The sequence below is a fragment of the Hibiscus syriacus genome, unplaced genomic scaffold, assembly GCF_006381635.1.
Source record: "Hibiscus syriacus cultivar Baekdansim isolate YM2019G1 unplaced genomic scaffold, ASM638163v2 tig00007902_pilon, whole genome shotgun sequence".
Lineage (NCBI taxonomy): Eukaryota > Viridiplantae > Streptophyta > Magnoliopsida > Malvales > Malvaceae > Hibiscus > Hibiscus syriacus.
Window position 1 is genome coordinate 40,260 of NW_024062148.1, and position 14,298 is coordinate 54,557.

Below are 14,298 nucleotides of genomic sequence, written 5' to 3' on the forward strand. Positions count from 1 at the left end.
AACTAAAGACTCAATTGAACAGGGAGTTTGAGATGAAGGATCTTGGTGAAGCGAAGAAGATTCTAGACATGGAAATATCAAGGGATAAGAAATTGGGGAGGCTTTGTTTATCTCAGAAAGAATATCTGAGGAAGGTACTAAAACATTTTGGCATGAATGAGAAGTCAAAACCAGTTAGTACATATCTTGCTCCTCATTTCAAGCTCGGTGCATCCATGTCACCTAAGGATGATGCAGAACGGGAATATATGTCAAAGGTTCCGTATGCAAGTGCTGTTGGTAGCTTGATGTATGCAATGGTGTGTATGAGACCTGATATTTCATAGGCAGTTGGGGTTGTGAACAGGTATATGCATGATCCTGGAAAGGAGCATTGGCAAGCTGTGAAATGGATTATGCGGTATATTCTGAACACCGTAGATGTTGGTTTGGTCTTTCAGCAGGACAAACAAGATGGTCATTATGTAGTTGGGTATTGTGATTCAGACTATGCAGGTGATTTGGACAAGCGTCGATCAACTACTGGTTATGTGTTTACATTTGCAAAGGCACCGGTCAGTTGGAAGTCCACCTTACAGTCAACAGTAGCTTTGTCTACTACAGAGGCAGAGTATATGGCAGTTACAGAGGCTGTGAAGGAGGTAATTTGGCTTCAAGGGTTGCTTGGTGAATTGGGAATGGAACAGAAGCACATCAAAGTGCATTGTGACAGTCAGAGTGCTATTCATTTAGCAAAGAACCAGGTTTACCATGCAAGGACAAAGCACATCGATGTTCGATATCACTTTGTACGAGAGATTCTAGAAGAAGGTGGAGTCATAATCCAGAAGATTCGGACCGCTGAGAATCATGTTGATATGTTGACAAAAGTGGTAATTGCGGTCAAGTTTAAACATTGTTTAGACTTGGTCAATATTGTTACAAATTGAAAGATGAATTTGCACACACTACTGAAGATTGGATTTTTGAGAGATGTGTGTGGAATTTGCCAAGGTGGAGATTTGTTGGTTTTTTGGCAAAGTCCCACATTGGTTGTGTATAAGGAGGAGGGGAAATTCTTTTGTTATAAATAAAGTCATACTCCTCCTTAGTTTAGCATCCCACAAATATAAGCCTTCTTCTATATTAAAGGCTATTTGTACTCTTTCTCTCTTTGTAATATTTCCTCTATTAGTGAAATATTATTTTAGTAGTGTTCGAGGAGGCATGCATAATTTTGTCCTAACCTCGTTAAATTTTGGTATTCTCTTTATGTATATTTAATAGCTATTGTCGGGTATAGTTGTTGTTAATTATTGTCCTATTAAAATTACTTGTCTTGGTAGTTCTGTCTAAGGAAAGTGGGTTTTAAGAGGGACCATTGTGACCCCTCCTCTTTCCTGGGAATCTACCTTGGGGTGATTTTTAATACAATCGTTTTCACACTAGTCACTTAGGTAATAGTTTTCAAGGTGAATTTGTTATTATTGGTGAAAATTAACCCGAATTCCACAACAGTATAGATGGAAAACATATGGTTGGAAATACAGCTAATGTAACTAAGATTACACTTATTATCTCGCTCGAGTTGAAAGCATGCGCCTCCCATTGTAAAGCCGGGACAACCACCTGTCGTCATACAACCATGTATATCCTTTCTACTGATCTTATTTCTTCATACAGTTTTGTCAAAATATCAACAAATACAGCATAACTTGATTGACTATCAAAGGCCTAGCACCATAAATGAACAATCAAAGTTGTGAGGCTAGGAGGTAGCTACTATCCATAATATAATGAGCATTTTGGAGCACAAACTTGGATTCTCTTTAGCTCATGTCCATCTTGCGAGACCCTAAAATTATCAAAGTACGTCTCATCATCTTAAAAGATCATTCTTCAGCAAAATAACATCAACAGCAATCAACTTCTAATATTTCTCTGGGTTCAAATCATAGCTTCTACTATCCATTGAAAATAATTAAACATGTCATGATTTATGAATATTAAAAAAAAGAGAAAAAAATGAGATTGCTGGTTACCTTTTTCAACACAAAGGGTCCAATCCATTTAATTGCAACTATGACCACAATGACCGAAGAGATGCCAACTGCGATCAACTTGAGTAGCCGATTCCATGATTTCTCGTTGGTAGGGATTTGAGGTAAGGGTTCTTCCTGAAAAGGTAACTCAACTTGGGAATCGCAAGAATTTTCTTCTTCACCCTGTTCTTGTTCTTGTTTGAGTTGTTCTGCTCCTGTTTCGTCTTCTTTTATTCTCACATACGCCACATTATTAATTTCCATTGAACGTCGAGATTCATGATCAGTGGTCTTGCTGCTTTAGATTCATAACAATAAGAAATTGTTGCAAACAATTTTGATCCCTTTATCACCTATCGAAGAACAAGAGCAGAAAACGACTTTGATCCTTTGTGTATTATATATGAAACGAAACCATTAGTTATGAAAGAATTACAGTGGTTGGGGAGAGAGAAGGTTTTTTTTGCAACGTACATAATGCAAAAAAAAAAAAACGGTTTTCTACGAGATAATCGGCCATAAATTCTCTGGAATCTATCAAGTTTTGTGGTCTGTTGAAACTGACTTCGGCTACCAAAATTAACCTTTAAACTTTAAGATGTTCATTAATCAGGAACAATTATGGACCATAGGCAGAGAAAAGACATGGACCGATTATAATGGGAACGGTGCCACTAAGGCAGGCTCCAATTGCTTCAGCTCAGTGGATTAGTATTTCTAGTGGTAAAGCCATTGGCTAAAACACAGGAGGCAGAATTTACTAGTGCCAATCATTTTATTAAAGGTGGCTTTGGTTTTGACATAGATGGTGTGGATACAGCACCTGTTCACCAAGGAGATATCATTGGAACTGAGTGTGTTGCTTAGGAATCAAGGTCAAACATAATTTTGAGTTGAACAGGTCCGGAACTCTAGGCAAGGATACAATGAAGTTCGATTGTGAAACAGATGCAAATGAATGCAACAGACAGATTTCCCAGATACTTGCATTGCATGCATTCTGGGCCGAATAAACAAATTTCGTATTCCTCCACTACTCCTTCCCAGTTTCCACTTCATACGCATTCATCACTAATTAAACTATCTTGGCTTAATATGGGTTTTAAAACAGCCATGTGTGGCAGGCTGAATCTATGAATTGGGCTCTCTAACTTCATTTTGTGCTCAGCCCTTACTGGGAATAAGAGAACAAGAGACGAGGGTTCTTTCCATCTCTTGCTACAAACTAATTGATTCCACAGTGTAATGATTGAAATACAGAAAAATGACAAGTGTATTTAATAGTGGGGAGTCAGAGATTGTTCATAGATTTCTGCTTTGAAAATTAGGGATGGCGATTTGGACCACATGGTTGAGGCCTTGACGGAGGGTGAAAGAAGCTAAATGCTCTACCAGAGCTCGTCAGTGGTGCACGTGAACCTATCATACAACGTGGCTCTCTAGTCACTAAGACCATCAAATCAAAGCAAGAAAAAAGAGAAGAAAGAACATAAAAATAAAAACATTGATATTTGTTGGTTTGAGTGTTAAGGAGTGTGACCTTTAAGTAAGACTGCTATTTGAGTACTTTGTCTTAGTAACTAATACAATAATGAATGAAGCCTAGACTAGGGTAGTATTTTGGTTTTGGTGGCCATCAATTGCTTCGACCATTTATATTCTTCAAAATGACATGATTAGGGTTTTTTTACCGTCCGGGTTGTTGCAGAAGACGGCTATTAGTTAGAGCAAAATCGTAATTGATAAGTTAAGAAAATAAAAATGAAGATAAAAGATGACACAAATTTTACGTGGAAAACCCCTAAATTATATAGGGTAAAAACCACGGGCAACTGTAGAAGAATTTCACTATGAGAAAATAGAAATTACAACTTCTCTCGATCGACCAAGGAGAAAACAATGATAATTCTCTCTTGATAAAAAGGAGAAAATAATTCTCAAGAAACTCTCTAAATTCTCTCTAGTATTGGAAGAAAGCTAGAATGCATTGGGATGATTTTGAAGCTAAATGAGCTAGGGTATTTATAGTTGAAGCTTAAGGACAAATTTGTAAATACCCTAAATTATAATGTCTAAAATTGAGATTATCCCTATTACCAAAAATCAACAAAAAACCAGCTCATTTTTTCGGTGCCCATATTTTTGACTAATTATTCGGTGCATTCAATGCACTGAAAATGCTTGTCTTTCAACAATCTTCCACTTAAAGATTTAATTGGAACAATCATATCTTCACACCATTCTTTCTACCTTGTACCATCATGTTGCTTACATCTCTGACAGACCACAAGAGGATCGACATAGAGTAAATGTATCAGCATTTACCGCCTTTGTCATGAAATCTGCTATGTTGTCTTTGGTATGGATCTTCAGCATATCTACCGTCCCTTTTTCCACCTTTTCACGAATAAAATGGTCCTAACTCGTATGTGTTTTGTCCTTGAATGAAAGATTGGATTCCTTGCTAGATGCAAGGCGCTTTGACTGTCATAAAACAAAGAGACATACTCTTGATTGTGCCCAAGCTCCTCCAATAGCATATTCAACCAAATTGCTTCTTTACTGGCTTGTGTAGCTGCTACATATTCTTCCTCTGTTGTTGACGTAGCCACAACTTACTGCAATTTTGAAACCCAACTTACAGCCCCACCATCAATTTTGAGCACATATCCTGTAGTAGATTTACTTTTATCCAAATCCCCTACATAGTCAGAATCTACATAACCATTTATTAGTAAGTTTGATCCTCCATAATATAATGCAACATTTGAGGTTCCTTTGATATATCTCAGGATCCTGTTTACTGTATTCCAATGCTCTTTGCCTGGATTCGCCATGTACCGACTAACCACTCCCACTGCTTGTGCAATATCTGGTCTTGTGCATATCATAACGAACATTAAACTTCCCACTGCCGATGCATACGGTACTCGAGACATCTCCATCCTCTCTTCTTCACTGCTAGGACTCATACTGGATGATAATTTGAAGTTAATAGGAAGATGGGTAGAAATTGGCTTACAATCTTGCATGCTGAATCGTGACAAGATCTTTTTCAAGTAAATCTTTTGTGAAAACCAAATCTTCCTATTACTTCTGTCTCGATGAATTTGCATCCCTAAAATCTTGTTTGTTGATCCCAAGTCCTTCATTTCAAATTCCCTAGCCAGTTGTGCCTTCAATTCTTCAATATGATATTTGTTGGGTCCTGCAACCAACATGTCATCAACATACAACAACAATATAACAAAATCGTTATCACCAGACCTCTTGAAATAAGCACAAGGGTCTGCGTTAAGTCTGTTGTATCCAAATCACATAATGAAGGAATCAAATCTCTTATACTAACACGTCGGCGCCTGCTTTAGACCGTACAAAGATTTGTTCACCTGCAAACCAAGTTCTTCTTTTATTTTTCTTTAAAATCTTTGGGCTTGAGCATGTAAATCTCTTATTCAAGATTTCTATGAAAAAAAGCCGTTTTAACATCTAGCTACTCTAGATGTAAGTTCAATATAGTACACATTGCCAAAACTACTCGAACTGTTATTAGTCGAACCGCAGGAGAAAATATTTCATTGAAATCAATACCTTCTTTTTGAGCATATCCTTTGACCACTAGTCTTGCACGATACCTCTCCACTTGATCGTCACCATTTTGCTTGATTTTGAAGACCCATTTGTTACCAATTGACTTTATTCCTTGTGGTAGTGGCACAAGGTCCCATGTATTATTTTTATGAAGGGCTTCAATCTCTTCTTGCATTGTCATCATCCACAGTGAAGCATCTGAGTTGTTTATTGCCTCTTGGTATATTGATGGCTTACCATCCTCTGTTAAAAGGCAGTATGCAACATTTCCTTCTATAACATAATCTGAGTGCCAATTGGGACGTCTTCTCACACGATCTGATTGACGAGTTGTTGGAGCTTCAGAACTCTCTGGTTCTTGTTCATCATATGCCGATTCTGCTTCAGAAGAATCTCCTTGTTCAAGCTCATTTTCCACATGTATTTGTGTAGTCTCTGACTTTTCAGTGCTATCATCGTCTTCTTTGCTTGTAGTTTATCTTCTACAAAGATAACATCCCTGCTAATGATCACTTTGCGGGCAGTGGGATCCCACAAACGATACCCATTTACTCCATCAACATACCCCAAGAATTTGTATTTCCTGGATTTTGGATCCAGATTTGAAATTTCTTGGGAGTTGTACATCACGTACACAATACTTCCAAATACATGGAGGTTTGAATAATCAGCTGGTTTACTAGTCCACATCTCCATTGGTGTCTTCAGCTCTATTGCAGTTGATGGAGCTCGATTCACCAAATAACAGGCGGTATTGACTGCTTCTGCCCAAAATAATTTTTCTAGGCCTGCATCCCTCAACATTGCTCTTGTTATTTCTAACAAGGTTATGTTCATCCGCTCTGCCACTCCATTTTGTTGAGGAGTGTTCGCCACTGTGAACTGTCTTTTGATGCCTTCTTTCCTGCAAAAGTCATCAAATTCTTCACTTGTGTATTCTCCTCCATTATCTGGTCTGAAACACTTGATCTTATTTCCAGAATCCAGTTCCACCCGCGCTTTGAAGTTTTTGAAAGTTGAAAACACATCTGACTTCTTCTTAATAGGTACACTCAACATCTACTGGAGTAGTCATCAATAAATGAGACAAAGTATTTTGCTCAGCCTAGGGATGTAACTGGTGCTTGCCATACATCAGAGTGAACCAATTCTAGAACACATTTGCCTCTAGAATTTGATGTGTTGAATTTCAACCGACGCTGCTTACTTGTTATGCAATGCTCACACAAAGGAAGTGTTACCTTTGTTAAGCCTGAAAGTAGTTTTTGCTCCACAAGGACTTTCATTCCTTGTTCTGACATGTGTCCAAGTTTCTGATGCCATAGCATTGTAGAATCTGAACTACATGAGGCAACAGAGGCTTCTGCTTCTAGCAAAGTCTTCCCCTTCAACATGTACAAGTTTGCTGCTATCTTTTCGCCTTTCAGCACCACAAGCACTCCACGGAACACCTTCATGATTCCATTCTGTGTTTCAATCTTGCTTGCATTATTATCCAACAATCCATAGGATAATACATTTTTCTTCAGGCCTTTCACGTGCCGCACATCTCGAACAACTTTAATTGTTTCATCATACATCTTCAATTTGATGGTTCCAACGCCAACTATCTCTAAGGCATGATCATTCCAACTATACACAGATCCTCCTGAGACAGGTTCATAATGATGTAACCATTCTCTTCTTGAGGTCATGTGATATGTTGCTCCCGAATCAATGAGTCATATATGTAAATCTTTTTCTGCCTTCCACGGTGGTTGACGTTTCACAGCATAGAGCATCTCCATCATCTGAAGTGTTTGCAGTATTGCCTTGTGGATTGGAGTTTTTATTTAGACTCCAACAATCCTTCTTCAAGTGACCCTTCTTTCCACAGTTGTAACACTTTAAATTCTTCTTGCTCCTCAACTTCGATCTACCATGTTTGTGACTGCTGCTTTGGCCACGTTCTGTTGATCTCCCTCTCATCGTTGTCATCGTTGTCAACGCTTCTGCTTGTTGTAGATTTACTTGTCTGTTTTCCTTGTTCTTGCACCGATTTTATTCTTGTAGAACAGCAGCTGCAACGTCATCGAAGACTAGACTGGTGACATTACTGTTTTTCAAGTTGATGATGAGTTGATCATACGAATCCGGTAGACTTTGAAGTAGAAGTTCAGCACGTTATTGTTCTCCTATTTTACAGCTTAAGGATGTAAGCTGAGAAAATAAAGTGTTCAGTGTATTTAAATGCTCTATCACTGAAGTAGATTCTGGCATACGGAGAGTGTACAATTTTCTCTTAAGGAAAATTTTATTGTGCAGCGATGTGGCCTCGTACAGTTTGGTGAGATGATCCCATATCTCCTTAGTTGTCTTCTTTTCCTCGATGATACTTCATCTACTAATGCTAGATGAAAGTTTGCCATAACATTCCCGTCCATTCAATCCATTTGTTGTCATATGTGAAATCTACCGGCCTTTCACTGATAGCTGCTAGACAATCGTCTTTCCTCAGGATAGCCTTCATCTTCAATTTCACAAAGAGAAATTTCTCCCATTGAATTTTTCAATTCAAATTTTGTTTCCATAACTTCTATTACAGATAGCTCCCAGTATTTCACTATCGTGAATAGTTCTTTGGAACCTTCAAAGAATGGGTAATACCTTCTTACTTTCTTATGTTGAAGGATCCACCTTTTGGTGGCAACCACAAAGACAATAAGCAGATATTACACACTCAAATCTGGCTCGGATACCAATTGTTGCGGAAGACGGCTATCGAATAGAGCAAAATCGCAACTGATAATTTAAGAAAATAAAAAATGAAGATAAAAGATGACATAAATTTTACCTGGAAAACCCCTAAATAATATAGGGTAAAAACCAAGGGCAACGGTAGAAGAATTTCACTATGAGAAAATAGGAATTACAACTTCTCTCGATCGACCAAAGAAAAAACAATGATAATTCTCTCTTGATAAAAAGGAGAAAACAACTCTCAAGAAACTCTCTAAATTATCTCTAGTATTGGAAGAAAGCTAGAATGCTTTGGGATGGTTTTGAAGCTAAATGAGCTATGGTATTTATAGTTGAAGCTTAAGGACTAATTTGTAAATACCCTAAATTACAATGTCTAAAATTGAGATTATCCTTATCACCAAAAATCAACAAAAAACCAGCTCATTTTTTCGGTGCCCATATTTTTGACTAATTATTCGGTGCGCATATTTGAGTACTTTGTCTTAGTAACTAATACAATAATGAATGAAGCCTAGACTATGGTAGTATTTTGGTTTTGGTGGCCATCAATTTCTTCGACCATTTATATTCTTCAAAATGACATGATTAGGGTTTTTTTTACAGTCCGGGTAACTTGTAAAAAGATTTGTTATTTCAAAGGACCATGTGAGTGAAGTGGGCAAGATGAAACTGGACCAAAATCAACCACCCACCCACCCATTAACCCTCTTAATGATCCCAAATTGACATTCCTTTTACCTTGACGATGAAGATAGGAGTCTCAAATGAAGGGTCTGGCTTTTGTTTTTTGTTTTGGGTGCAGAAAGTCCAAAAGGGGAGGTTTCATTTTCCAAATTAAATGAGCATGAGCTAAGGGGTACTCAATTGCATGAAAGAAATAAGGGCAAAAGAACCAAACCACATTGACTATTCCCCCCCTTCCTAGCTAGTCCCTCCAACCCTACACTCATTTGCTTTTGGACTTTTCTCCACCCTTTCGTAGGTAGACACGTGACTTGCACGTGCCTTCCATGATTATTCAACTACAATTCAATATTTCAGAATGTTACTACTATTTTTTATTTACAAAATTGGTTTAGAGGTAAGTACCCCTAACTCATTGGCTAAGTTGATGATAAGCATAGGAGAAAGAGGGTCAAAAGCATCAAGAATCATCAATCCCATCAAAACTTAACAGAACAATCATGAAGTATATGTGTCGACAAGTATGATTAATAAGGTCCAAAGGAAGTGGAGTTGTGTTGGATTTACATTTGTTTCTACTTTGGCAAATCATAGACGCTGAAGGAATAATAATGAGGGAGTGTCGGCTTTACAGTTTTTCACCAAACTCTGTAGTAGGAACATCAACATGTTTCCCAACTCCAAACCCTAAAATATAAACCCAACTCCTAGTCATTGGTAAATTTTGGCAGTAAATGGAAGCGCCAAAGGCTGAAGATATATTAAGAAACCCAGGGGGAAAGGGTTAATGCAGGTGTGTAGGGAATAGTCGTTTTCTGTGTGCCCCAACACAACTTGAAGCTTGTCAGCCAGCCAACACCCTCCCTTTGGCTTTAAAGTCTCTTCCACATTTCAATTAACTAAATATCTAAAAACGAAAAAACTTCTAATTGATCTTCTGCCTTGTGCTCTCCTCAATTCTTCCATCATCCATCCATCGCTGCCCCTGGTAATCATTATTTCTTTTGTCATCATTACCATGAAAAGCCTCTCTCTCTCTCTCTATCCACTCCGCAATTCAATTATATAACACTTTCGGAGACAAACACAAAACATAACCCAGCAGTATATATATAATCTCTTCCAAGTCCAAACCCTCTCAAGGCTTTGGCATTTTTTTCCAGTGCAAAGCAAACACTGTTCTACTCTCAATCCTAAGATGTGCATGAAGCCTTTAGGCAACTCCTTGCGTCGAAACCCTCCTTTCAAAAGACATAACATTCGTGTTCCAAGACTCAACAGGTTTAAGATTTGTTCATGTTTTGTTTCCTTTGCTGTGTTTGGTCGTAAATTTAACAGAAGTGTCAAACAGGTGGAGAAGGTTAAGGAAGGGAGGGAAAACAAACAAGGTTAAAACGGATCATATGGAAAGGAAGAACTTGAAACTGTACATGGAGAACCAAAGCATCCTAAAACAGAATGAGGCACTGAGGAACAAAGCTCTTCTCCTTCACCAGGAGAATCGAACCCTCTTGACTCTGCTGCAAAACAAGTTCTCTACTCCTCAAAATCACTTCTAAAATGGATAACCTGCAAGCTCCATCGATATCAATAACGTGTACCATGTTGTGTAATATTATGCTCTTTTTATAGATTCGAGTTGGGAATAATGTTTCGAGTTTTATTCGTGTATCAATTGATGAATAGTGGCGATAGAACAAAGAAGTTTAATGTAGAATTTAGCATATCCATGGAGAATTTAATTAAATGTTTAGTATTATTGAAGCTGGAGCCTGGAACAGAAACGCAAAGGAACGGACACCTTTCCGTGGAAATCAAAGAACAACCATTTCTAAGAAGTGCAAAGCAAACCAGTCTAAATAGGCAAATACTCAGATATCCATAAACATATCAGTACCATGTGTTTTTTTATATTTATAAACAACCGGGTAGACTTTATCTGTGGTTCTATAAACGAAAATGTAAAATTGCAATGTCGAAATCGAGACACCAGCTGCTGAGTCCTGAACATCGACAATAATCTAATATCGCTGTTAAAAGTTTCAAAGTTTGGCAACCAACTTTGGAAAATGTTTTTTTCAAAGTTTGGTAAATGTTTCTTTGAAAAATGTTTTTCAAAGTTTGGTAAAATTTTGGTAGATGTTTGTTGAAAATAGGAATGGGTAAATTCACTTTAGTCATTGCACTTTAGAGTATTTTCAAAGATTAGTCCCTAAGTTTCTACTATAAATACCCTTACCCATTTAGCTTCAAAATCCCATCCCAAAACATTTCTTTCTTCCTATACTAGAGAGCTTTCTTGTAAGTAGTGAGTGTTTTTGTAAACACCTGTAAATTTTCTCTCTTAGTAAAAGATCTGCAGCAGCCCGGAGACGTAAGCACAATTGGCTAAACTCCGTTATCAATTTTCGGATATTATTTTTCCGCTTTTATTTCGCATTCTCACTAATCTGGTTATAGGAAAATTACTTGTACTCGGTTTATTTTCCTAACAACTGGTATCAGAGCTTTTGGTTGTGAATTTTGTCAAATTTTCTGCGAGGTTACTATTCATTACTATTCACGTGAATAGTGAATTTCGTGAATAGTGAATTTCGGTCGGCGATACGAGTTTATCGACGGTGGTGTTCTAATACACGGTGATTCGCAAGAATTGTCAGAAACGATCCAAACGAAGCCAGATTCGAGTGGGAGCGATGGCTGCAGACGAAGGGAAGGTGAAAATTGAAAAGTTCGATGGTGCGGACTTTGGCTTTTGGAAGATGCAGATTGAAGATTTTTTGTACCAGAAAAATCTATATCAACCTCTCTCAGGAAAGCAACCAGAGGGCATGAAGGATGAAGATTGGGCTCTTCTCGACAGACAAGCCCTCAGAGTTATCCGACTGACGTTATCCCGCAATGTTGCTTTTAACATAGCAAAGGAAAAGACCACGGCGGGTCTTATGGCGGCTCTCTCCAGTATGTACGAGAAGCCATCGGCCTCAAACAAAGTTCATTTGATGAGGCGATTATTCAATTTGCGGATGGCGGAAGGGGCATCGGTGGCACAACACCTAAATGAACTCAACACAATCACAACCCAGTTGAGTTCAGTGGAAATTGAGTTCGATGATGAAGTTCGAGCTTTAATTCTCTTATCATCTCTACCAGACAGTTGGAATGCTACTGTTACAGCAGTCAGCAGTTCGTCGGGAAACAGCAAATTAAAATTCGACAATGTTCGGGATCTGGTACTGAGTGAAGAAATTCGACAGAGAGAATCGGGTGAAGCATCAACCTCCTCAGCCTTGCACACGGAGTCTAGAGGAAGAACTTCAGAAAGATATTCAAATCGTGGCAGATCAAAATCCAGACGGGAAAAATCTAGAACGGGAAAGAAAGATTTTACCTGTTATAATTGTGGCAAGAAAGGTCACTTTAAAAGAGATTGCCGAGCACTGAAGAAAGATACCGATGCACAGGATTCTGCCAACGTGACAGAGGAGACAGGTGATGCCATGATTCTAAGCGTCAACAGTCCGATTGAATCATGGATCTTGGATTCAGGGGCATCTTTCCACTCCACCCCATGCCAAGAAATCATGGAGAACTATGTCAGTGGTGATTTTGGGAAGGTTCATCTTGCTGATGATGAAACCTTAAAGATCGTCGGAAAAGGAGACATCCGACTAAAGTTGCCAAACCAGACCACCTGGAAGCTGACAGGAGTGAGACATATTCCTGGCCTCAAAAGAAATCTGATTTCTGTTGGACAGCTTGATGGAGAAGGATATAGCACAACCTTTTCAGGCTATGAATGGAAGATTACCAAAGGAGCACTCGTCATTGCTTGTGGTAAGAAGACTGGTACTCTCTATGTAACCTCAAATTTAGAGAATATCATTGCAGTAGCAGATGCTGATGGAAAATCAAACCTATGGCACCAAAGGCTTGGCCATATGAGCGAGAAAGGGATGAAGACACTTTTGTCAAAAGGGAAGCTGCCGGATCTAAAAAATGTAGATGTTGGACTATGCGAGGATTGCATCTTTGGCAAACAAAAGAAAGTCAGTTTTGCAAAGATTGGCAAGACACCCAAGGCAGAAAGGTTAGAATCGGTTCATACTGATGTATGGGGACCATCCCCAGTTCCATCTCTTGCAGGCTCACTATATTATGTCACCTTCATCGATGATTCAACAAGGAAGGTGTGGGTTTATTTTCTGAAGAAGAAATCAGAAGTCTTCGATATCTTCAGAAAATGGAAGGTCATGGTGGAAAATGAGACTGGTTTGAAAGTCAAGCGGTTGAGGTCTGACAATGGAGGAGAGTACAGAGACAGTAGATTCAGAGATTTCTGCGCAAACAATGGGATCAAGATGGAGACAACAGTTCCCAAGACACCGCAACATAATGGTGTAGCAGAGCGCATGAACAGAACTCTGAATGAACGTGCCAGAAGTATGAGGATACATGCCGGCTTGCCCAAATTTCTATGGGCTGAAGCAATCAACACTGCAGCTTACTTGATCAACCGTGGGCCCTCAGTTCCTTTGGATGGCAGAATACCAGAGGAAGTTTGGAGCAAGAAAGAAATAAACCTTTCACACTTAAGAGTGTTTGGTTGTATTTCTTATGTACACATAGACTCTGCTGAAAGAAGTAAGCTTGATGCTAAGTCCAACAAATGTGCCTTTGTTGGTTATGGCGGTGATGAGTTCGGTTACCGGTTTTGGGACTATGAAAATCGGAAGATCATCAGAAGCAAAGACGTCATTTTCAATGAAAATGTGATGTACAAAGATAGATCAACCGCAGAATCAAGTAATACCGAAGCTGAAACAAAGGAATTTGCTGAGTTCGAGGAGATTTCTGGAAATGATGTTCAGATCAATCCTGAAGCAGTTCAAGAAGAACCAGGCACACCAGAACTGAGACGCTCCTCCAGAATTCCTAAACCAACCCAACGGTATTCTCCTTCTTTACACTACTTGTTGCTGACTGACAATGGTGAACCAGAGTGCTATGATGAAGCAATGCAAGTGGAGGATTCAGTCAAGTGGGAGTCTTCCATGAAAGATGAGATGGACTCGCTTATGTCAAATCAGACATGGGAATTAGCTGAATTACCACCAGGCAAGAAAGCGCTCCACAACAAGTGGATTTACAGGATCAAAGAAGAGCACGATGGGAGCAAACACTACAAAGAAAGATTGGTTGTCAAAGTCTTTCAGCAAAAAGAAGGTATTGACTACAATGAAATTTTCTCTCCAGTCGT

General features: G+C 38.7%; 1 protein-coding gene across 1 annotated transcript; it reads right to left on the bottom strand.

The window, feature by feature from the left end:
• Positions 1–1,476: 1,476 nt before the first annotated feature.
• On the bottom strand, positions 1,477–2,462 carry LOC120201745. The gene is made up of 2 exons (XM_039202289.1): positions 2,022–2,462; positions 1,477–1,608 (listed from the first exon to the last, which is right to left on the bottom strand). Exons 1-2 carry the CDS (start codon positions 2,283–2,285, stop codon positions 1,477–1,479), a joined length of 396 nt encoding a protein of 131 aa, XP_039058220.1. The 5' UTR covers positions 2,286–2,462.
• Positions 2,463–14,298: the final 11,836 nt, after the last annotated feature.

Excerpts from the sequence above, each read along its gene's own strand:
- LOC120201745 (XM_039202289.1), bottom strand. The coding sequence starts at position 2,285 with ATGGAAATTAATAATGTGGCGTATGTGAGAATAAAAGAAGACGAAACA. Across the intron at positions 1,609-2,021 it reads GACCCTTTGTGTTGAAAAAG|GTGGTTGTCCCGGCTTTACA; the intron begins GTAACCAGCAAT and ends GTATGACGACAG.